General features: G+C 46.4%; 1 protein-coding gene across 1 annotated transcript in view; it reads left to right on the forward strand.

Annotated features, from left to right (window-relative positions):
- Positions 1-25,203, forward strand: part of RAB31 (RAB31, member RAS oncogene family) — an 81,103-nt gene that overhangs the window by 27,405 nt on the left and 28,495 nt on the right. The window contains exons 2-5 of the mRNA XM_018039605.1: positions 3,043-3,122; positions 7,792-7,873; positions 22,213-22,284; positions 23,205-23,311. Coding sequence (XP_017895094.1) covers positions 3,043-3,122; positions 7,792-7,873; positions 22,213-22,284; positions 23,205-23,311 — 341 coding nt within the window. The remainder of the gene's footprint in view (positions 1-3,042; positions 3,123-7,791; positions 7,874-22,212; positions 22,285-23,204; positions 23,312-25,203) is intronic.

Below are 25,203 nucleotides of genomic sequence, written 5' to 3' on the forward strand. Positions count from 1 at the left end.
TCTGAAGGAGGTCCTGCAGGAAAAGGAAGTCACCCAGCTCAGTGATTCATGACGACTGCCCTGCATCCTGCTCTGCCATCGTCTGCCATCCATGGGCAGGGCCTTCCCCTGGTGGCCGGTGGGGGAATGGCAGGCCTGGGAGCAGGCCATCCCCAAGTTGTCACAAAGCCTCTGACCCCACAACATGACTTTGTTGTCGTTCAGTCACTCAGTTGTGTCCAACTCTTTGGGATTCAATGCAGCACTCCAGGCTTCCCTGTCCTTCACCGTCTCCCGGAGTTTGCTCGAACTCATGTCCGTTGAGTTGGTGATATCCCCTTCTCCTCCTGCCTTCAATCTTTCCCAGCATCAGGGTCTTTTCTAATGAGTCAGCTCTTGGCAGCTGAAACCCTTGGGCAGAGCAAGTAAATGGGCTCTGAAACGTGCCCCCTGGAGCAGAGTCCTGCCCATGAGAATGCCCCCTCGGGCCAGAGCCCTGGATGCCAGCCACTCCCTTAGAGGAAGGGCTCTGCTGCTGGGGGGGAGGCTATCAAGGGGCCATTGTCCCAGCTGGGTACGGGGGAGGCCTGGGTGCAGCCCAGTTCTCCCTGTCCAGAGTCGCTGGGGCTGTGAGGACTGCAGGGTGGTAGGGGTCTGCTCTTTCACAGGGACTTTAAGCTCAGCTGAGATGGGAAGGACGGGGCTGTGGTCTGGGGACACTGAGAAGCATTAGCTGGAGTCCTTCCTGGGGATGCAGCTGGAAATAGCAGTCGCATCGATCTGGAGTCTGAGGAGCTGGTGTTTCCTTTCTGTCATCACCTCTTTGAACTCTGCACATCGACCCAGGGCTGCAAAGATGCAGCGTCTGGTGCGGCTTTTTCTGGGGGCTCAGAGCCAATGCAGGCCACGTGCTCTGGGAGGTGACACCTTCTGGACAGTGACCTTCTGATGAGGATCCCAAGCCCGAGGCCCTCCCGCCCCGGCTTTGCTAGGATTGTCCCCTGAATGCGGGAGCGAGAGGGCACTCCCATGATTCAGATGCTGATGGTGTTTCAAATCTGATTTCATGTTTCAGTGTCTGGAGAGAAACACCTTTCTCTGAGTTTCAGCATTTTCTCCTTGATCTGTGGGCCTTTTTTTTTTTTTTTTGATCTGTGGGCTTTTAACGTGAAGCTTTGAAGAGAAGCTCATCACTGTCTTTTCCTTCTTGGGCTAGGTGTGTCTCTTTCCCCCTTCACTTCTCTGTCTTGAGTCTCCACAGTCCTCCCAGAGCAGATACGTGCCCTGGATCTCCTCGCCGTGCGGCCACTCTCAAAGGGCAGCGGGGGCAGGAGCTTTGTTCTCCTTGTCCTGCTTTCTGGGCAATCTCTGGACTTCACCTTGCCAACTCTTCCTTTGAAATATCCATTTTTGTCATCATGTTTTTAGTTTCTGAGCGTCTGTCTTACTTTCTGAATGATCTTCTAAAAATGCATCCTCTACTTTTCTGTGGCTGTAAATCTCCGGTATTTCTTAGATGAGCATTTCTTTTTTAAAGATTAAAATGCATCCCCAGGGACTTCCCTGCTGGTCCAGTGGTTAGGGGTTCACGCTTCCAATGCAGGGGGCACGGGTTTGATCCCTGGTCAGGGAACTAAAACCCCGGCATGCTGCGTGGCTTGGCCAAAAGAAAAAAATAAATAAAAGGAGAATGTTTTAAAAAATAAAATGCCTCCCCAAAGCTCTGTTTGCACAGGGGCTGGTGGGTGGGGGCACACGTGGCCTCTAGTTGGGGGACTCATAGCTGGGTCTGCAAGCGGGGAGACACAAAGACACAAAGCCTCTGACCCCTTCCATCTGGGCTCGCACAGGGTGGGGCAGGGTGGGGTGCGTAGCTCCCCCCGCCCCAACCCGAGCTGTGTGCAGGGTCGTGGGCCAGCCTGTATGTGACACAGGTTTTCTGGAGTCAGCCTCCAGCATCCTCCTGGAACATCCCTCCCCTGATCCCGTTGCTGGGGCACCTAGGTGTGATTCTCTGCAGTCTTGCCTCTGATTCCGATATTCTGATTCCAGCACTGCCTCCAGCTCTTGGTACCTGCAGGGAACGTGGGCGGGACTGACTTGCTCTCCCCGCTGCAGGCCCTTAGGCTCCGGCTCCCTCTTTCACAGTGACCCCACCTTCCCTGCCCCAGCTGTTCCTCTCTGTCCTCACTTGTCTGATGGTTGTCTCTTCTCCCATCTCTATGACCTTGTGAATGTTTTTTTTTTTTTTTTAATTCCTTAAACCATTTGACAAGGGATTTGGAAAGGACTGGAGAAAAATGCACTTGGGAGTTCCCAGGTGGCACTAGTGGTGAAGAACCCGCCTGCCAATGCAGGAGACTAAGAGAGGCGGGCTCGCTTCCTGAGTCTGGACGATCCCTTGGAGGAGGAAATAGCAACCACTCCAGTATTCTTGCCTGGAGAATCCCGTGGACAGATGAGCCTGGCCAGCTACAGTCAGGTCGCAGAGACACGACTGAGCAACTTAGCATGCACACACAGAGAAAAATGCATGTGTCTTTCCAATCTGTGAGTGGACCGCCTTCCTAACAGCTTTATAGAATTATTTAACAGAGAAAGAGCTGTACAATTGAGCAAAACTGGAGGTTCTTATGCAGCCATCAGATTCTAGAGAGAAAATGATAAACATGTAATAATTAGAATTTATCGTTCTTACAGGATGATACCTAGAAAAATAGGTTATGCCTTCTTAGAGTGCTAAAGGTTTGAATAAAATCAGTTTCTACCAAAACAAAGTGATGTTGTTGCTGTGCTTCTTAGATCCCTCCCCAAATTTCCAAATTTCTGGAAGTAAATATATTGGGACATGCCAGTTTTAGGTTAATTATTGTGTATAGATGGCACGTTTCTGAAACTTACTTTTAGCATACTTCTTTTATGAAGGTAATACAACTTCATTGTCAAAATTTCTGGTATGAAATAGAAGAAAATATCCCACTTCCCCCCAGCCGGAAGTAAGCTCCCCTGTGCTGGGTTCTGTTTATACTGGGTCTTCATGGCTCTGTTCTCGTCCTCTTCCAGGACACTGGCGTGGGGAAGTCCAGCATCGTGTGTCGATTCGTCCAGGATCACTTTGACCACAACATCAGCCCGACCATTGGGTAAGTTCTCACCTGTTCTTCCCATTCACCTTTCTTCCTAAGTACCCAGAGAGGTCACAGTGTCTGAGCCTTCAGGGGTGTTCATCCCAGCCAGGGAGACTCATTCCTGACTGTGAAGACTTGGACACAACTCAGGGCCTTGGGCGATGTGTCCGGTCTTCCTATCCCTGCAGTCCCCTCCACCTTGCACCAGCCGCCCTCACTGCCACCTCGGGTTGTTTCCTTGATCTCCGAGTGCGTTATTCTGCAGATCATGCCGACTTTATTTCCAGATGGAAGTCGAGATCTGGGACGAATCCCTGAAGGTCCTGCTTGAACCTGCCTGCCAGGAAACCTGGGAACGTGTCCACGCACAGCAGAGCCGTCTGCACGGATCGTGGGCAGATTGATTTTCCTTTCCTGGCTGAATCCAGGGTCGGCATCTCTGTTCTGATGCTTGGGAGAGGAGGGGAGGATTGCCCTCCTACCCCCTGCCCTGCCCAGACCTCAGCCTTGGGACGCGAGAGCACTTCCTGTTCGCTTTCTCTTCGCTTTCTCTTTGCTAGGATGCCTTCACCAGATGTGCTTCTGCCGTGCTGCTTTGCAGGTGGTTAATTTTTCACCATCTTAGTACTTAGCCCAGTGTCTTTCTCCATGAAGTCAGCATGCTCTCTGCAGAGAGCAAGGTTTGGTTTTCCTCAGCAGGGAAACAACGGGTGTATCAATTTGGGGAACTGGATAGGATGGATGAGGACAGGGCAACGGCCTCCATCAGCCTTGAGTGGAGAAGATTCATGGCAGGGCACATGGCAAGCTTCTAACTCGCAGCCATGGAGTCCACTGGGAGTCCACCCGCCTCCCACGGTGATCACTGCCTTGAGAAGGACCTCAGGCTGTGAAAGGGCATCGTTTCTGCACCGAAAGTTCATCCTTGCCACCGGGTGACTCATGAGAAACCCTGACTGCTATTCAAGCAGACTGTCAGCATCATGAACAGATGTGTGCACCTCTCTTTCTAGTTTGACCTTTACAAGGACATCGTGTTTCTTCTCTGCCAGCTTCTGCTTCCCGCAGGTAATGAAGCCAGTCCAGCATTGCTCACCCCCATCGCTCGGGAAGCGAAGATGCCTGAGAGTCTGAACTTGAAAGCTAGCAAGGAGGCTGAAAAAAAAAACAAAAAACAAAAGAGCAACGGTTGTCAGTCTTCATTTCAAACAGTAATTGTCTTTCTCCTAGTGGCAGGAAATCAGGAACAGAGAGAGGTGTCTGCACATATAGGTATGTGTGTGTGTGCACATTCTTAGCCATGTCCAACTCTTTGCAACCTCATGGACTGTAGCCTGCCAGGCTCCTCTGTCCATGGGATTCTCCAGGCAAGAAGCCTGGAGTGTGTTGCCATGCCCTCCTCCAGGGGATCTTCCCGACTCAGGGATCAAACCCGCATCTCTAGCATCTCCTGCATTAGCAGGCAGATTCTTTACCAGTTGAGCCACCAGGAAGCCCCACATATAGGTGAATGCATACATACATATGGTATGATATGCATTGCTACTTTCTCTAGAGCTGTTCCTTGCCGGCTCACTGTGTACCGATGGACTTCACAGCTGTTGTTTCCTCATTTGACCCTGAAGCAGCCCATAGATCACGCAGGGTGGATTTGGGGCCTATTTCACAGATGAGCAAACTGAGGGACTGTGACCCTCATCCTCCAGGGTGGCCATGGGGCTCTGTCTTCTCTCCTGACTGTGCCATCAGATTCTTTCTTGACCAGGGTCAAGGTCATCTCAGGTCTCAGGCTTACCTCCGTCATATCTGTAAAATGAAAAGCGTAGTCTGGGTATATTTTTTTCCCCTAGCTCATAAAAGTCTAAGACTTTAAAGGCATGAACTTAGTTTTCTAAACCTGAGAACTTTTTGTGAGCAGAGTTGCTGTATTTTTTATCCCATTGCCTATAATATATTGAAGAATGAATGAAAATCTGCTTTGCTGTTTAGTTGCTAAGTGACTTGTTTAGTTGGTAAGTGACTTGTTGTTTAGTCGCTAGGTCGTGTCTGATTTTCTGTGACCCCATGGACTGTAGCCTGTCAGGCTCCTCTGTCCTTGGGATTTCCCAGGCAAGAATACTGGAGTGGGTTGCCAATTCTTTGCTCCAGGAGATCTTCCTGACCCAGGCTTGAACTTGCATCTCCTGCATTAGCAGGCAGATTCTTTTCTACTTTACCAGTGAGCCACCTGAGAAAATCTGACTTACATCAATGTAAAAACAAAAATAAGCATCAAGATAAAATGTTGATATAGCCGTCTACATACAATTTTAAAAAGCATTTTTGGAAAATGTTCCATAAGCCAAGTTAAAGGGCAAAGATTTAACTGAAAAAAAAATTTTTTTTAAATACACTGTTACAAAAAGTTGGTATAAAATAGTAAAAAAGGACACAAGAAGCAGGATGACCATCCCCGCTAAAAAGTAGGCCAAGGTCATGAACTAAAGATTCACAAAAGGAAAACAACTGAAGAGTAAATACTAAAATGATGTTCAGACTTAGGACAACCACGACAAAAACCCAGAAAGGAAATACCATTTCCTGTGTGTCATCCTGGAGCAGATTCGAAAGGCTCTCGTTTGGGGAAAAAGTCATCGCATACGTTTCAGTGGGTGTACAGGTAGGTACAAGCTACCATTTGGTGAGCATAGCAATGTGGAGAGTATATGCTTCTGAGAAATCCAAAGAATAGTTGTACAAGGACACAAAGATTCAGGTTCAAGGATATTCATTTAACCATTGTCATAACAGTGAAAAATAAGGGGACCGTGACATAGTGTGTAATACGCAGTCACCAGGTAATGATGCTGATCTATAGCCACAGAAATAGAAAGATGTCCACGATATATCAAGTGCAGGAGATACGAAATCTATGTACCATCGACTCGGGGGATAAAAGTTGTGTCAACACCATTTGGAAGACAGTACCAACTTATTAGCAGCGAATATGGCTGGGTAGTGAAATTACAACTGATTTTATGTTCCTCCTTTATATTCATTTTTAACATATTTTTTTAGTGAAGTACTACTATTGCTTTTATAATGAGAAAAGTCATCAAGAGATTTTGATTTTTGGAGTATATTTGCTCTGATGAGTACGCTGGGACATACAGTTTAAGAACTCTTAAAGAAACGAAATGTCATGTGGCAGATGCAATTTTGATCATATTAGGTTATATCACTTAGAAAAACCCTTAGAATTTCCATCTAGTGCAATTGTGTGTTAATAATTAGAGCTTTCTGACTATTCGCCTTGGTGTTGAGTACATTGTGGGGACAGTCATGGGGCCTGCAGGGACGAATATCTTCCTCCCTGGAACTTCTGTGGTCTGCCTTTAGTCTCAGGGAAGAGTAGAAATTGAGGAAATCTTACCAGGCTGAGCACTGAGTGGTGGCAGGGCTGGACTCTCGCTAGACTGTGAGGGCCCTTGGGGTCTGTGAAAGTGAGGGAAGACATCCTGATGCTTTACCCCTGCAGACTCCAGTGTGCATCCTGAGAAGAGCAAGAGGAGGACACCCTTATTGTCCCTAGAAAGTGAATTTATATCTGACATATAGTCTAAATTTTCATTTTGCCAGTTGTCCTCAAAACGTCTTTGGAGTGCTTTTCCCACTAATCCAGGTTCCAGTCAAGGTCCATACAGTGAATTTGGTGGGTTTGTCTCTTTCCTCTCTCTTAATCTAGATTCTAAAACACCCCCACCCCCGTCTTTGGTTTTGTTCACTTTTCAGGACATTGACTTACTCCAAGCATTTGGGCCCGTCATCTGTTAGAATGTTGCCTGTTCCAGATTTACTGGATTGCATCCTCACAATTAAATTCACACTAAACATTTTTTGGGCAGGAACTCTGCACAGGTGAACAGGTGAAGCATGTACTGACCACACCACGTCAGGAGGCTCCTCGTGCCTGCTTCTCCCCCAGTCAGAGGCTTGCTGTTATTTAATGAATGGGAAACTTTATCACACAGGGAAAAAAAAAACCAAGGCTACCCAACATTCCTTGTGTTAGACTTTAACACCTTTTCTGAGCATTGAGAAAAAGCTTAAGAGGAACTATGCAAAAAAGAAAGTATCAAGTGTTTCATTATCTACTGAGAGTTTCAAATCCTCCCTTTTTCTTGGATAAAACAAGTATTTGTTCATCTGCCCATCTTTATCCCTGCACTTGCACGAGCAGGATGAGGGTGAGACAGTATTCTAATGGTTGTTGCCAGTGCCGGGGTCATAGAGCAGGGAGTGTGCACCACTGTTTACACCTCTGCAAGGCCCACACTCTCATGTGCCCGGATACAGCTGCTGTTTTCACTCTTAATTGTGGTGATCATACATTTTTTAAATCTAAGTGTTTTTTTTTTTTCCTGATTGCAGGCATCTAATGTCTTAGGACTGTTGAAGATAAGTGTTTTGAAACACAGTGTTCTGAATACACTTTGTGCTTCCCCCCGGCCCAAGTCCTCTGTTGGACTAACAGAAGAGGCAGGATTTCTTCTTTGGGGTGGCAGGTCCCCTTTCCTCTCCATGGCCCCTAGAGGAGAGCCTGTGGGGTCCTGCCAAGGCCCCGCCATCACCTGATGGAAACAGGAGTCTTCGTGAAGGTCGCAGGGGTGATCGGTAATGTGCCAATGTCACTTCTCTTTTTCAGGGCGTCTTTTATGACCAAAACTGTGCCTTGTGGAAATGAACTTCACAAGTTCCTCATCTGGGACACTGCTGGTCAGGAACGGGTAAGGACACGCTGCTGTTGGCTTCCTGGGGATACGATGCCAAACAGCACTGGTTTCTTTGTATCTGGCAAGACTTGGTGACTAGTGATAGAAATCCAGCTTCAAATGAGTTAGGCACAAAAGGGAATGTGCTCTTTAGGCGTGAGGACCTGGAAGGGGCCAAATCCCATCCCTGCCAACGTGCTGTCAAAGTTGCACAACTCTATTCCATTTTCTTTGCTTGCTGACCTTGAAATTGACTTCTTTTTAGGCCGACTCCCTGGCCATCAGCAACCTCAAAAATAGAGCTGCTCTTCTCAGGCAAGGGGCTCCTCGTCTACCTGGTCTGAGCTGTGTGCTCAGGGGATGTGGCGCCCCTGCTGGTGGGGCCAGGGAGTGCACTTGCCCTAGGAGGTGGCTGCGCTCAGTTCCACCCGAGCCCCGTGGCCTGGGAGCTGGACAGGCTTTGTTCCCTGAAGTCTGGGTTCCCATCCTGGGAAACGGGGCAATGGGTACTGGGTTACCAGGAACAATGGATGAGGGCTCTCTTATTTCTGTTGTTGTTCAGAGCCTAAGTTGTGTCCAGCTCCCCTCTGCACTGTAGCATTCCAGGCTTCCCTGTCCTTCACTATCTCCTCCCATCTCTTATTCCTAATTCTCTTTATTTCCTGAAAATGTTTATGGAGAAGATAACTCCAGAAGCGCCATCTCTAGATTTTAAAAGGTGAAACAATAGATACCCACAGACTGTCTCGAGCAGGAAATGTAATAACTAGGGCATATGTTATCAGAGTTGAGAGGAGTGGTCTGGATGGGTGAACACAGGGCTCACCAGTACCTTCTCTTAACCAATCAAAACTGGCCCCGGAGCCGGTTATCGCAGAGTAAGACAGGTTGAACTTGCCCTGGTCTGTTCCTAGCTCACGTCACCGTCTCTGCCCACTTAGAATGTCGGCACTTCCTCGCTCCCCACCCCAACTTGCTCCCTTTTTCTCCACAGCCCTTGCTATGTGTGTTCAGGTGCTCAGGTGTGTCCCCGTGGACACAACTTTGCGACCCCACAGACTGTAGCCTGTCAGTCTCCTCTGTCCATGGGATTTCCCAGACGAGCATCCTGAAGTGGGTTGCCATTTCCTTCTCCAGAGGCTCTTCCCAACCCAGGGACTGAACCCATGTCTCCTGCATTGGGAAGCGAGTTCTTTAACCACTGCGCTACCAGGGGAGCCCACAGCCTTCACCAGCCTCTAATATGCTCCTCAGTTCGCTCATCAATTCTGTCAACCGTCTCCCTCTCACAGGAGAATCCAGGACTCCGGATAATCCATCGTTTTCATTATCAGCTCCTCACACAGCAAGTGTGTGTTTATACGAATTGCATTTTCTGTAAATCCCCTCTTAAAATGAACATTCCAGTGTTTGTAGATGAAGCTGTCTCAGAGGTTTCCTTTCCTTTAATGAGGACGAATCGTCTGGCCTCAAATGCTACCCTCGTTAGGACGTCTGCTCCTTCACTGTGGAATCAAGAACTCAGATTAGCACACAGGAGGCTGCTACCTGGGGCCCCTCTTTCTCTCTGACCGTGGGCCATACCCACTTCCAAAATTAGGGGGCCGGAGTCCAAGGGAAGTGACATGATAGGGGTCTCTTCTCTATGTCCCTGTGTGTTCTCTGTAGCGATAAGCTGGATTTCTGTTTTCGGAGTTGGGGGTTTGTTCCTTAAGCAAAGAGGTTTTCTTCTTCCCCGTTTTACTTTTGCTCATGAAATAGTTGCTTATGCAGCTGCTTTAAAAAAAAATAATTCTAAATTAATTTTAAAAATAATTTTATTTATTTCTATTTGGCTGTGCTGGGTGGTCCTTGCTGCGCTCATGGGCTTTTCTCTAGTTGCCGTGAGCAGGGGCTACTCTCTGGTTGTGGCGCACTGGCATCTTATTGCAGTGGCTTCTCTTGTCGCGGCCCTTAGGCTCTGGAGCACAGACTCAGTAGTTGTGGCCCACAGGCTTAGTTGCTCTGCAGCATGTGGGATCTTCCCGGACCAGGGATCATAGCTGTGTCTCCTGCATTGGCAGGCAGATTCTTTACCACTGAGCCACCAGGGAAGCCCCTGCAGCGGCTCTTCCTGAGTGTCATCAGTCCGTTTTACATGGAGAGGCAGCGTTGCGGCTCCTCCTGCCACGGCATGTCCTCTAGGAGAGGCAGCGTTGCGGCGCCTCCTGCCGCGGCATGTCCTCTAGGAGAGGCAGCGTTGCGGCGCCTCCTGCCGCGGCATGTCCTCTAGGAGAGGCAGCGTTGCGGCTTCTCCTGCCGCTGCAGGTCCTCCAGGCTGTGCCCCGGTCTTGTGCTCAGTGCTTACTGTGCGCTAATACGTGTAGCCCACTCACGGCACTCAGCTGGGACTGTCTTTATCGCCATCCACAGGGGAGGTCACCCCGGCTCAGAGAGGGTGAGTAACCTGGTCAAGAACACACAGCTAAGAAGGTATAAAGCAGAAATTTGAATCGAGCAGTCTGGGTCCTGGGATTGATAGTTATGTATTGATGGAAAAAAAGCACAGAAAACCACACAATTAAAATGATCCAAAATCCCACAGCCCAGATATTATTTCTACTGTTGACATTAGGTGGCCATTCTCCAGATAGCTCACTGTATGTGTGTGTGTGATAATTTCTTATCAATGGGATCCTGATTCTTTATAACCTGCTGTTTTCACTTGTGTTGAAGTGTCCCTAGAGGGAGATTTCTGTGTGATTGAAGCAGGGTTCTTGACATTGACTTACCTAGTCTAATAGTCATGAGATCAATTACTTTGGGTGAAATTTGGCTCTAACATGACTATCAAAGTTTGGAGTCTGGCCCACTTAGCATCTCAAAGCAAAAGCACCGTAACATTTCTTTCATAGGCCTATATTTTTAATTAGTCTAATTGCTTTTCTAAAATTTATCTCTCAGGTTGTAGATACCTGTGACTATATCACTGTGTCTATAATTTGAAAAGCATAAGCCTCATATTAGGGCTTCTTCTTATACTCCAGGGAAGGGGGCTTGGGTTTGGGTGGTCATTTCAGGTGAATCCAGGTTTGTGGAGCGTGAGTGGACAGAGTCCCCCTGACCTCGTGGTCATGGATCCCTCTGGCCCTCAACAGCTTGGCGTGTTACCCCCAGGCTGACCTTGTCTCGTCCCTCCATGCAGCCTGCTCTCGCTCCAGTGATGGCAGTTTTTCAGTCGTTTTGGCAGCTTCGTGCTGGACTTAATCGTGCTTGTAATGACGTTGCCTCATGTTTGAGCTAAAAATAAATTCCCTGCTGTTGCTGGTGCGGATTGCGGTTGGTTCTCTCATTAATCGTTGGAGTCCAGTGCATTTTATTTTCCCTCCTTATCGTTGTAGAAATCTACTGCTGTTCTCCCTAGTTTTCACAATGCTGAACCCAGTCTCTTTGGATTTATGAGTTGACTGTATCAAGACAGATTTAACTGCTCCACGCGGTGCGTTGCATATGATGACTCCTCAAAACTGGACCATGTCTGAGTCTGCCTGGCACACGCAGCACTCCTGTCCATGTCCTACTTACTGTGGTGCTGAGTCTACCTTAGATGTGGCGCAGATTCGTACTCTCCAAGGATGATTTTCCCCTGTGAGCACTGATCCTGGTCTCCTGTTCCTGTAGAAGAGCGCGGTCATTCTTTTTTGTCTGTTGTAAATTTTATTGAAGGGTAGTTGATTTACAGTGTTGTGCTAATTTCTGCTGTATAGCAAAGTGGCTCAGTTATACACACACACACATAGATATTCTTTCCATATTCTTTTCCACTATGGTTTATCATAGGATATTGAATGTAGTTCCCTGTGCTGTACAGTAGGACCTTGTTTATCCATCCTGTGTGAAATAGCTTGCATCTGCTAATCCCAGACTCCCAGTCCATCATCCATCGTCAGCCCTCTGTCCCTCTTGGTAGCTACAAGTCTGTGCTCTGTGTCTGTGAGTCTGTTTCATAGATAAGCTTATTTGTGTCATGTTTTAGATTTCACATATAAGTGATATCAAATGATATTTGTCTTTCTCTGTCGGACTTACTTCACTTAGTGTAATAATCTCTAGGTTCATCCACATAGCTGCAAGTGGCATTATTTCATTCTTTTTTTATGGCTGAGTAATATCCCACAGTATGTAAGTACTGCATTTTCTTTATCTGTTCCTCTGTTGACGGACACTTAGGTTGTTACCATGTCTTGGCTGTTGTGAATAGTGATGCTGTGAACAAAAGGGTGCATGTGTCTTTTCCACCTAGAGTTTTGTCTGTGGATAGAGTGCATTCATTCTTGACATGTTGTCTTTTGCTTTTAGTTCAGCCCTATATGATGGGCACCCTCCAGTTCTTTCAGTGCCAAATGGTAATCCATCAAGTGCCTCTGTAAAAAGAAAAAAAAATGGTTAAAAAAAATGTAACCATTTCCAGTTGATTGTTGAATCCAGTCTGTTAAAAGCTTAGCGTTTTTGAGACTTGTGCATTGACTATGCTGCTCCCCAGGGGCGTTGTTGCGAGAGAAGAGTGCCCTGTCGGAGCTCGGAGGTGGCTTCTGGGGTGTCCCTCCTGTCCTGTTCGCAGGGGTCGTCCTGTTGGTTTCTGCTTCCTGATGACGGGTGAGGAGGGGCAGCGGTAGATCAGCAGAGCCTCTAGAGGGATGCTCTCAGGGACTGGAGCTCAGAGAGAGCCCTGGGGAGAGAAGGGAAATTATCTGCCGAGCTCTGTCGTCCCAGCTCCTATTGTCAGGATTTGTGAGGGGGATGAGACTTCTGTGCCAGGGTGTCAGCTTATTCCTTTCTTCCGAGTTTCCTCTGATTTCCTCCTGTTCTTCCGTTTCAGCTGGGGACCAGTGTATCCTCACTGCTACTGAATATCACAATGTGAGACGAAGCGTTACCTTTCTAGATGTATACTTCCATATCTTTCTGTGCCTGCTTTAAAACACAGTCACCATCCATAGAATAACTCCATTAAAAATGTCAGCATCCTGGAAAAATGTCAGACTTCCTTTTCCTGGTGTGATCCATCAGAGCAGCATTATTTTAAGAATCTAACCTGGAAAAAAAATGAACATCATCTTATTGTTTTGTTTCATTTGGTGAGAGTCATCGTTGTAGTTGTCTGTCTTTCCTAGTTGGCTTGTCGTTTAGTTGCTAAGTCGTGTCCTACTCTTTGTGACCCCATGGACTATAGCCCGCCAGGCTACTCTGTCCATGGGATTCTCCAGGCAAGAATACTGGAGTGTTAGCCCTTCTCTTCTCTCAGGGATCTTCCCCACCTGGAGACAGAACCTGAGTCTCCTGCATTGCTGAGATGTGGGTTCTTTACTGCTGAGCCACCTGGCAAGCCCCCTCATTTCCCTCCTTGGGCTCAGCTCCTCCCGTCTCCCATAACTTGGAAGCTTAGATAATGGGATCATAGATGTTAGGGTGCAGCTGAGAAAGCCGTGGCCTCAATATTGGGTCAGAATGGGTCCTTGGGAAGGAAAAGAGAATTGAAGACAACAAGTTCAAGGTCAAGTTCAGGCTCTTTACAAACATCAAAAGAAACTTCTGCTTCCTTTCCTTCTTTCTTAGGGCCCTGGAGTTCGTGGTCAGGAAAGTGGTTCACTATTCATAGGCTGTGGCTAAAGTCAGAGGAAAGTTTGACCTTCATGGGTCCTTGAAGAAAGAGGCCTCTTACAGGCTCTGAAAGAGCTGATCTTTGTTTTCTCCCCGGCTCACCCTACAGCCCCTGGAGAGAGAGGCCAGCTCCCAGCTCCCAGCACCGAGCCTACACTCAGCGCTGCTGGAGGGAGGGGGGCTTTACCCTCGGCACCTCCTCACAGACTTCCATTGTGGGGGGTCTGCCTTCAGTGGGAGGAGGTAGGGTCTATGCAACGCCCCTTCTTAGAGAACAGTGCTTCCACAGTGTGGACTGAGGTCTGAATTAGGGAACCATGCCCTCCCTCCATCGCCCCACCGCCAAGAAGGCTCTTAGAAAAGAAAAGTGGGTGAAGGTTGTGTGTGAAGCTGATGGCTCAGAGGCCTGCAGATGTGCTCTTAAATGAGAGCAGCGGCTGTCGATGGGGTCTGGGAGCCTCAAGAGTCACTTTGAAAAGTCACCCAGAAGGGCAGAGACCCGGCGACAGAAACCGAGGAAAAGAATGTGACAGTGGTGTTTGGGCTGGGGCAGCTGCTCACCGACCTGGCTCCCAGGGTTTGTTCTGTGTGGGGGTGTTAGCGTCATTTAGGAAAATAAGATTTTACGTGCAGAATTGTCCTGCTGGGTGTCAGAATGTTGCCGACAGGAGAGAAAGAGGAAAGACACGTCCGTGTACTGAAAAAATAAATCCAGTAAGTCCTTCAGGAAACACTGCGAAGTCTCTGCCCTCGGCGGGTGGGATGGGAATGCTGGGAAGGGGGAGGGGACGGGGAATGGAGACTCAGGAGCAGTGGTGGGCTGGGGGGTCTCAATCCTGAGCTGGCCTGAAGGGACCCAGCCCCTTCCTCTGGCATCCTCCCCACCAGAACAGACCCTCTGCTCCCCAGAGAGCATCTCCCCCTCCTGGGGACCGATGCGGCTCCTCTGGATGAAGACTCTTGGGTTCCTAGGGCTTTTTCTGTGTCTTTAGCCTGGGATGTGATGCCATAAGGTCTTCCCAGGTGGCGCTAGTGGTAAAGAACCCACCTGCCAATGCAGGAGACTTAAGAGATGCGGGTTCAATCCATGGGTCACAAAGATCCCCTGGAGGAGGGCATGGCAACCCACTCTACTATTCTTGCCTGGAGAATCCCATGCACAGAGGAGCCTGGTGGGCTACAGTCCATGGGGCCGAAAAGAGTCGGACAGGACTGAAGCAACTTAGCATGCATCCACCTGATGCCATAAGTGCCTTCTCATTGTGAGGCAGGGTCTGCACCTCTTGGCTAAAGGCCAGTCTCCTCCTGTGACTCTCAGGGGACCTGGGGCAGAGAACCCAGGAGGTGGGGCGGGAGGCAGGACTTTGGGGCCCGGCTGGGGTTGTGCTTGTTAAGAACCTGAGATGGTGAGGTGGCAAACATGGAAGAATAATTAGATAAAATATCAATAGTCATTAAATTTTCTAATTCTAATTTTAATTGTATACACTGAGAAGGCATCAGTGAAATGCTTCATTGGACACCAGGCAAACGGAAAGTAGATTTAGAACATATTAAAGTTCATCTGTTCAAGGAAAAGAAAAAGAACCTGAGATGCCCTTTACCTGGTCGGCCTTCTCTCCTCCCCTGCTTTCCCTCTTTTCCTTGTACGCAGCTGATTTCATACGTCTGGTTAAAATACAAGCAATACATGTAGTTCCTGACAAGGAAGTTAGACACACAGACTTCGTGTAGCTTTGAAAAGCCCCTGCAGGTCCTGTTATGGGGACAAAGGTGTGTCCTCTGAGTGGAAACTTTATCTTCAGAGCGGCCCCTCTGAAGGAGCCACCTCCTCCGTCCACTCTGAGGAGAGTGCTTCTGAAGGACAGGGATTTGTCGGCGTCTTCACCGTCTCTGTTTCCTGTGGCTGTTGTAACGCACATGTAGTGCCTTCTAACAGCCTGGGTGCACAGCCTCCCAGGTCTGGAGCATGGGCCTGCGGGTTCGTTTTTGGAGGCTCTGAGAAGAGTCAGCCCACAGTCTTCGCCTTGTGGCCCATTCATCCATCTTCAAAGCAGAGCGTCTTCCAGCTTCTCTGACTCCCCCGCCTCCCTCTTCCATCTGAGAGGACGCATATGGAAGACCCTGCATGATGCCACTGCCCCCAGCTGGTAGCTCGGCGTAACCTCCCTTCCCAGGACCAGCTGCCCACCTCTGGCCGCTCTGTGCTGTAAGGATGAAGCTGTGGATAGCTTGGAGCACTATTGTTCTACCTGCTGACCCTCTGTCGCCATCGCTTAGAACGGCCCTGTCATGTACCAGATGTCCAGCAGATGGGTGCTGAATGAGTGAGTAAAGTTAGTCCCAGCCCGCATCTTCATTACACCTCTGAAAGTGATGCTTCCTTTCAGAGAAGAAACTGAATAGTGGAAAAAGAGTGGAATTTGGGGTCAGAAGACCTACATTTACGGACTTTTAAGAGCTGTGTGTCTGTGGGCAGTTTGCTTAATCATCCTGAGCCTTGGTTTTCTCATCTGTACAATGGGACACACACCCGCCCCCCACAACCACCACCACCATCTAGCCTGCCCATCCACACAGGGTTATTGGCTCTTTCATTGCTGAAAGTTTGTTGAGTTCCTGCTGCTGCCCAAACGGGGGTTACAGAAGGTTCTGGGTGGAGTCGGTAGCTGAGAAAAGGTGTGAATGGAGGAGGGGTGAGCTCTGTGGATGTGATTCCTGAATGCTGAGGAAATCCTTTGGCATGGGAACTTTAAAAGAAAAAAGAAAGTAAAGGGGAAAAAAAAATCCCCTTTCATTGCAAACATAATGTATACAGTTAACATTTTAAAAGAGTTCTTTCAGGAAACGTGAAAACAAGTGATGGGTTTGCCTGTAATGCATTATTCAGAATAGCCATTTTGATAGGTTTTTCTATTCAACTTTATGTATTTATTATTGGGTTTTTAGGACATCTGAGTAGGCATATTAAATAGGCCTCTGCTTTCTGTGGAGAGAGAGGGTCTGTATAAAACTCAGAAACCTTCTTCTGAATGGCACAGAAGGTACATTCAGTGATGGTTTTTCCATTCAGCTTCTGCCAGCTGGGAATGTTGGGAATGTCAGGAATGCTCTTCCCCCTCTTCCCCCTTTGTCTGAATCCTGAGGGACCTCAGGACATGTTCTGGCTTCTGCCCTAGACTGCCCACTGCCCTGGCGTTCTGGGGGAGGCTGAGGATTTCTGCTTGTGTGCTGCCCCACCCCCACGCCCAGGACAGGCCAGCACTGGCCCCTGGACTATGCGAAAGCATCACACAAGGGACCAGCGTTCTCTGAGATCCTCAGACAACCAAGCCCTGCAGCTCGTGGGCCTGATGCCAGTGCCCTCGGCTGGGGTAACTCGCACCCGGGAGGCAGAGCCCAGCTGGGGTTGGTCCTTTTTAGGAAACTTCATGTATTTTCCATCACTGCTCCTTCTTGACATGCAGAACATTGCTGCTATGGAATTTATGATGCCACAGACCTGCGTGTAAGGAATTTTGCCTGAAGTTGACTGGGTGGTCTAAAGGACTGGGTTTCCTGGAATGGTACTTTCCACTGTGTGCTGACAGTGTGTGTGTGCACACACAGGATGCTGTGGAATGGGAGGAAGGGAGCTTTGTGTTGCACGTGAGGCAAGAGCAGGGCCAGAGTTCCATCCAGAGTCTGTCTGACCTTGACCATGAGTGTCCTCACAGAGCTGGAAAAACCTTAGCTGTCACCACCCACTCTTGCCCACCCCAACCCAAACTGGTACTGAGCCAGATGCAGGTCAGCACCCTATCTTGAGTCGAGATCTCTTCACCCTGTGCCCCTAAAGTGGGTTCTCAAGACACTCACTAGGTCGCTAGATGTTAAGAAATATTACTTGAAAAAAGGTAGAAAATAAAGAATCCTGAATGAAAGCAAAATAAATAAATAAGTTTCTTTATTATAGAAAATTTCAGAGCCTTTCTTGTACCAATAATACTTTGTGAACTCCAGGGAACATTATAATATGTTGTTGTTCAGTTGCTAAGCTGTGTCCAACTCTTTGCAACCCCATGGACTGCAGCACGCCAGGCTTCCCTGTCCTTCACTGTCTCCCAGAGTTTGCTCAGACTCACATCTGTTGAGTCGGTGATACCATCCAACCATCTCATCCTCTGTTGTCCCCTTCTCCTCCTGCCCTCAGTCTTTCGCAGCATCAGGGTCTTTTCCAATGAATCAGCTCTTCACATCAGGTGGCCAAAGAATTGAAGCTTCGGTCCTTCCAATGAATATTCATGGTTGGTTTCCTTTAGGATTGACTGATTTGATCTCCTTGCTGTCCAAGGGACTCTCAAGAATCTTCTCCAACACATGGTTCGAAAGTTTTAGTATGTAGCGATTCCTGAAACTTATTTGGCCAAGAAAGCTTTCTCTCCAAAAAGCTCTTCGAGGGCACAGTGTTCTGCAGGACACTGCCCTTGGGAAATACTGAGCCATCTTGCTTTCTATGCCATTTAATATTTTTCAGAAACTTGAGTTTAATTGCTGCCCAGTATTCCAGCTATTAAACCAACCAATTATGGTTTCTTTGAGGTCACCTCTGATCATCCCCTTCAGAAGTGAAACGATTGAGTCAAAGTGTACAAATGTTTCAAGACTTTTTTTAAATTTTAATGTTACTGGAGTCGTTGATTTACAATGTAGTGTTAGTGTTAGGTGTATCACAGCATGATTTAGTTACACATATATTCATTCGTTTTTAGATTCTTTCCTCATGTAGCTTACTCATTCACAGAATACTGAATACTCTTCCCTGTGCTATACAGTAGGTCCTTGTTGGTTATCTATTTTATCTATAGTAATGTGCGTGTGTTTATCCCAAGCTTCTGATTTATCCCTCTCCCTCACATTTACTCTTTGGTAACTGTAAGTTTGTTATCGATATCTATAAGTCTGTTTTGTAAGTAAGTTCATTTGTATCTTTTTAAAGAATTAGATGCCACATGTAAGTGATATCATATGGTATTTGTCTTTCTGTGTCTGACTTCACTCAGTATGATAATCTCTGGGTCCATCCATGTTGCTGCAACTGATATTATTTTGTTCTTTTTTTAATAGCTGAGTAATATTTCATTGTGTACCCCAGGGATTGAACCTTCATCCCTTAGTCTCCTGCACTGGCTGGTGGATTCTTTACCACTAGTGCCGCTTGGGAAGCCCACATATATACCACATTTTCTTAATCCATTCCTCTGCCAGTGGACTTGTGGTAAGCCTTTGTAAATACATTGTCCAGATGCTTTCCAGAAAGGCCATGCCCATGTATCCCTCTGCTGGTTGCTGGAAGTGGGTGGCACTTTGCACCTGTGAAAGCTGAGAGTCTAAGACGCTCAGAGGAGGGCAATTCCTTGCCCTCACCCTGTAGACATCCGGCAATTACAACACAGTCACACACACACACGGACATAAACAGTCATTTCTTTTGAGCAAACACATTGTCTGTTCGCAGTGCCCTGTGCTTCCTCTAAACGATTAAATGTCACCTGAAAGTTATCTGAACTCTTTAATGTGGCATTCTAGATATATAGTTAGGGAGGAAGGGATTTCAAATTGGCCTCTATTGTGCTGATTTTCAAATAACCTTTCAAGGTGAGTTGTTTTGATAAGTTTTGTCAACCTCCTGTGATTGCACACTTTGTTTCTAGAAGAATCTTTTACTCAAGTGTTTCATCAGTCTTAATTCCGACTTCATGGAAATGGAATGATGTCATGTTGAATACTGAGGCTGTTTGTGGTGCTTTTGTTTTATATGTGTGGGGGAAGTATACACATTGTAGGTGAGACGTGATTTATCTTTCTGTCCTCCACAAACATCCTTTGGTCAATGCGTTATTGGGTTTTAGAACTGAGACTCGAACTTTAGCTCATTAAAACCCCTAAGTCCCCGGCAATAAAGTTGAAGTGGCTTCACCCCCGGGTTTATTTCAAAATGATTCCATTTGGAGGAAGGAAAGAGCAAGTAATGCATTATATAGAAAGCTCTAATCAATAATTCAGGAGACCTATAGACCAGTGACTGTTCCAGATTCACTTCATGGCGTTACTGCTGAGAACTATTTTAGAAGATCCACCGTTTGTGTCTGAGTTCGCGAGTGTCTCGATTTTCGAGATGTATGTTTGGTACTGCCTCTCTTACTTCAAGTGTTTAAGTGGACTTTTCTTAGATGGAGGCTGTTTTGGAAAAATGGGCATTTTATGTAATTGGGCTGCAGGGACACTTTATTCCTTTCCATTAGCAAAGCAGGAATGTCTAGCAAACACATGGCTTTTTCCTCCTTTATGGCAGGAATTCTGATTTGGGTTTCTGCATCTGGAGTGGGTTGCCAAAAAATGGACTAAAAATAGATGTTTGAGGGCTGACAAGGACAGTCCAGAGCGGGGTAGTCAGTGCTGATGGAAAGCTCTTTCCTCAGTGAGTCAGGGCCAGTGGCCAGGGCCCTCCTGCCGGGAACTCCTGTGTCCATCCTGAGCTCCATGTAACACGTGCACCCTTCTGAAAACCACATGGGTGCCAGGCAGCTTCTCATGGAGTGGAGACTCCCCCGAGGCCCAGAGGCTGGGACGGGGGCCTGCTTCCTTGTACACTCTGGTGAGGCCGTGCTAGCATCCTGCAGTAGAGGGGAACCTCGGGGTGGGGGAACATGCGTCCAGTTTCCAGATAGGATCATTTCAACTTGGCCAGTGTTGGTTCAGTGAAAAGCATTGCACAGGAAGTAAACGAATGATGGTTTTATTGTTTGACGGGAAAGTGTCCGTCCTTCCTCCCCTCCCTGCTCCCTCCCACCCCAACTCTCTAGTAAATATGGCTGCTTTTATTATTATTTTAATTTTGATTTTTATTTCCTATTGGAGATTTACAGTGCTATGTTACTTTCAGGTGTACAGCAAAGTGATTTTGATACATATATATAAATCCATATAAGAGACATGGGTTTGATCCCTGGGTTGGGAAGATCCCTTGGAGTAGGAGATGGCAGCCCACTCCAGTATTCTTGTTGGAAAATCCCATGGACAGAGGAACCTGGCAGACTGTGATCCACAGGGTCGCAAAGAGTTGGACGTGACTGAAGCGACTTAGCAAGCACATATCCCTCTGAATCTACTGTTTTATAGATAGTAGTGTGTATATGGGGCTTCCCAGGTGGCGCTAGTGGTAAAGAATCCATCTGCCAATGCAGGAGACACAAGAGATGCGGGTTTGATCTCTGATTTGGGAAAAACTCCCGGAGGAGGAAATGGTGACCCACTCCAGTATTCTTGCCTGGAGAATCACATAGACAGGAGGACCCTGGCAAGCTACAGTCCATAGGGTCACAGAGTCAGACATGACTGAAGCAACTTAGCCTGCGTGCATGGTGTATGTATGTGAATCCAAAACTCCTAATTTATTCCTCCCAGCTTTCCTCTTTGGTAACTGTAAGTTTGTTTTCTATGTCAGTGAGTCAGTTTATGTTTTGTAAAGAAGTTCATTTAGGTTGTTTTTCTAGATTCCACATATAAGTGATATCATAAGATACTTGTCTTTCTCTGTCTGACTTTCCATAAGCAGTTCTTTTTATTTTTTTCTCCTTTAAATATTTATTTATTTATTAATTTACTTGGCTGCGCTGGGTCTTAGTTATAGGTTACAGGATTTTCATTGTGGTGTGCTGGGTCCCTGGTTGCGGCATGCGGGATGTAGTTCCCTGACCAGGGCTCGAATCCAGGCCCCCTGAATTGGGACGGTGAAGTCTTAGCCACTGGACCACCAGGGAAGTCCCTCGGTGGTCACATCTTCAAATACATTCCTGTGGATGAGTGAGTGCCTCCCTCCCCAAAGCCACACCAACTCCAGTTATGATGACTTTTTAATACTTAATCAATTAATAAATCGTCCATCATTGCTTTTGTTTTCATTTCTTTTATTATCATTGAACATGTTTAAAAATATTTATTGGCATTTTATAACTCTTCCTCTGTGATTCATCTATCTATATCCTTTTTTCATTTTTCAATTGAGCTGTTATCTTTTTCTCATTGTCTTTCAAAACCCCTCTGTGATGTATTCTTCAGATATGTTCAAATATGTTTAAAGGTATATTCTTCAAAATAGACATAAAATCTGTGTGTGTCCCCACGATAAGTATCCATCCTACCTGGGGATAAGTGGTTCTTGGGGGTCAGTGGTTCTGACCAGCGCTGATTGCTCTGTTCACATTTGGAGGGGAGCTCATCTCTTTCACCGTTTGTTGAGAATTTGCAGGAGTTGCTCACCCCGAGGGCAGAGGCTGAGGTGCCCCAGCTGAGGTGTTCCTCTCTAGAGGCTGGCCCCGGATTGTGTGATCTGTGTCCTTAGTAGACATCTTATTGTTGTATCATCCTAATGAGATTGTCCTGGTCCATCATATAAGATAAACAAAGAGCAGTAAAGAAAAGAAGATTCCTAGGATAGCCACACTGATAATAACGTTTACTTTTGGCCAGGCCCAAGAGTGAGTTTCATGGTCTGTAAATCACAAGGGTATGAGCTGTGGTGGAGGAAAATGTATTATCTGAGTCCTGGGGAAGTCCTAGGGGAGGAATCCAGGGATCCTATGGGGCTGATGTAGGAGGATAATTTTATGGTAATGTGGGATGGTATAAAATATGCTTACCTTGGCCTAAAACTGTGCCTTGTTCCTCATCAGTTTCACTCACTGGCCCCCATGTACTATCGTGGATCTGCGGCAGCTGTCATAGTGTACGACATTACCAAGCAGGTAGGAACGCCCCCTTTAGAACTTTGGTGCCATCTATGGCCTCTCTCTGTTCTAGAAAGACCAAAGCAGGGACTTCACTGCCTGAGTCCTGCCTGGAGCCTGGGATGAGGTTGCATAGCACGGTGCAACAGTGGTTGCTGGGAATGAACACTAAATGCTAAGTTTATCTTGTCTATATGTAGCAAGTGGAGAAAGAGTTGGGAACCCACACAGGTATTCTTACCTGGAGAATCCCATGGACAGAAGAGTCTGGTGGGTGACAGTCCATAGGGTCACAAAGAGTCAGACACAACTGAGCAACTAAACAACAGCAACATGTAGCAAAGCCTTTCAAATCTATTTGCTAAATTAAACAACAGTCATCATTCATTTTTAAAATTGATTGTGTGTTCGTAGGGGTAAGGTCATGCCTGCTGATACTGTTCTCCAGAATGTTCAATTTTGTTAAGAAAAGGAAAACTATTTTTCAGTTTTGCATCTTTGGTTATTGTTGTTGTTTAGTCACTAAGTCATGTCCAACTCCTTTGCGGAAAAAAAAATATATATATATATATATATCTGTTTTTTCATTTCTGATAAATCATGAACAACATTGTTTCAGGCCTGTAGCTTCATCTTATTCATGTTAAGGCAGGGCTGTAATTTAAAATTAATGTTATTTGTAGAAGGAAATTACTAACATGATTATCTTAACTTCCATCAAGTTTATGTTTTAGAAAAGGAACCTTTTACAGCCTATGTGAGTAAAACTTAGCTAATACTAAATTTTGCAGCAAGATTGGGGTAGTATGTTCATCTGTGTGTGTGTGTGCCCCCTGAAAATATTTTTCTTCAGTGGGTTGTATTGGGTTTGTATTTCTGTGTGGTTGAGATATTACGTTGACGGGTCTTTCCCAAGGTTGACTACACTTTTGGTTTAGGATTCATTTCATACCTTGAAGAAATGGGTGAAAGAGCTGAAAGAACATGGTCCAGAAAACATCGTGATGGCCATTGCTGGGAACAAGTGCGATCTCTCGGACATCAGGTGAGAGGAATTTAAAAGATGTGTGTGGGGCTCATGTCCTCCCCTTGAATGTCTGTGCTTGAAACGCTGTCATACCCACGTGGTTAAGTCTGTTCTGTCATCATTTAACCCATGTCATCCACTTGTGGTTGTCAAGATGTTATTTATTCAAGAGTAGAATTGAGGGGAAATAATTTGGAAATGCAAATATGAGGGAGCACTCACTCATGAATATTACCATCAAGTCTCCTGTACAGAGCACAGTTACACTCCTGACTCTACATGTCTTTGGTCTAAATGGTTTCATTATTTTTTAAAATAAATTAATTAATTTATTTTACTTGGCCTCACCAAGAGGCTTGCAGGATCTTAGTTCCCCAACCAGGGATGGAACCTGGACCTAGCAGTGGAAGCTCAGGGTCCTAACCTATGGACCACCGGGGAATTCCCTTATTGTTGTTTATTGTTACCTTTTCTGTTGTTTTTGTCATTGTTACCACCATTACTGTTTTAGTAACATTTTCATATGAGAAGGAATGTTAGCATTCTTCACATTTTCCATAACGTCCTGTTCGTTTTCTTTCTAGACTTTAATTTAAAGGATGTGGCTGGGTCAGTATGAGCTCACTGTTTTGTTCCAAGATCTGAATTTGGTGCCTCATGTGTGAACACTTGGGCTTCCCCCAGAGAGAGTGGAGTGTCTGCCTTGGCTGTTTCTAGGCAGTCATTGTGAGTAAAGAGCAGATAAGAAAATAGGACCCTAAAGCGTGTGTGTGTGTGTGTATGTGTGTATATACACATATGTTTTTTCTTTTCTGAAAAATCATGAACAACATTGTTTCAGTCCTGTAGCTTCATCTTACTCATGTTAAGTCAAGGCTGTAGTTTAAAATTAACATTATTTGGATATTGAACTTCTTCTGCTGGAGGAAGGTTTGTAGGAACCCAGACTACGTAGACGAGAGCTGTGATGGTGGCTTTATCTAGCCTGATAAGCAAACTATTTTTACTAAATAAAACTAAAATAAAAAAGGAAATGGTGAATTTGCATTGTCTCCCTCCCCCCTGGTTAATTTAATTCTCAGCAATGCGAGTACTTAATTTTCGTAAAGACCACGACCCACGCTTCAGGTTTTGCTAATCCAAACATGATGAAACCAAAGCGTGATGAATAATGAGAACAGACCTTGTGGAAACCCTGAAGGTAGTCTCTGCCAGGTTGCTCTGTTTCTTTGGGATTTCAAAAGCTTTATATCACATTGCATCAGGCTGGTTTGTAATCACACCCATAACCACCACTTAACTGTTTGTTTTTCAGGGTACAAATCTTTAAACTCTCTAGACTTAGTTTAGATCTCTGCCTTCTTTACTGTAACCCTGAGACAACCTGATCATCTAGAATTCCCAGCCAAATGGCTTTCACTTCTGTTGTTGGAGGAAGGTGGGGTGGGCAGATGGAGGTGGGCTCTGCTGAGAGAAGGCCTCTGCTGTCAGCTGACACCACGGATTGTGGTAAAGGTGTGCCTTTGAGTGAACTAAGCCTTGAAGATCGTGGGAACACTGATGGGTGACAGTTTAAGCAGAAAATGATTTAAACGTGAATGGAATTAGGACTCTTGATTACAGGGAATTGAAACCCAGTTGAAATTAGTTTCAGGAAAAAGTGGAATTTGTTGCAAGATACTCATGGCTCAGACAGTAAAGAATCCATCTGCAATGCAGGAGGCTTGGATTCGATCCCTGGGTCGGGAAGATCCCCTGGAGGAGGACAGGACAATCTGATCCAATATTCTTGTCTGGAGAATTCCATGGACAGAGGAGCCTGGTGGGTTATAGTCCATGGGCTCGCAGACAGTTGGGCATGACTAAGTGACTGACACTTTCAGTTTTCACTGGTATCCACATGGTGAAAA

This window comes from Capra hircus, chromosome 24 (genome assembly GCF_001704415.2).
Source record: "Capra hircus breed San Clemente chromosome 24, ASM170441v1, whole genome shotgun sequence".
Taxonomy (NCBI): Eukaryota; Metazoa; Chordata; class Mammalia; order Artiodactyla; family Bovidae; genus Capra; species Capra hircus.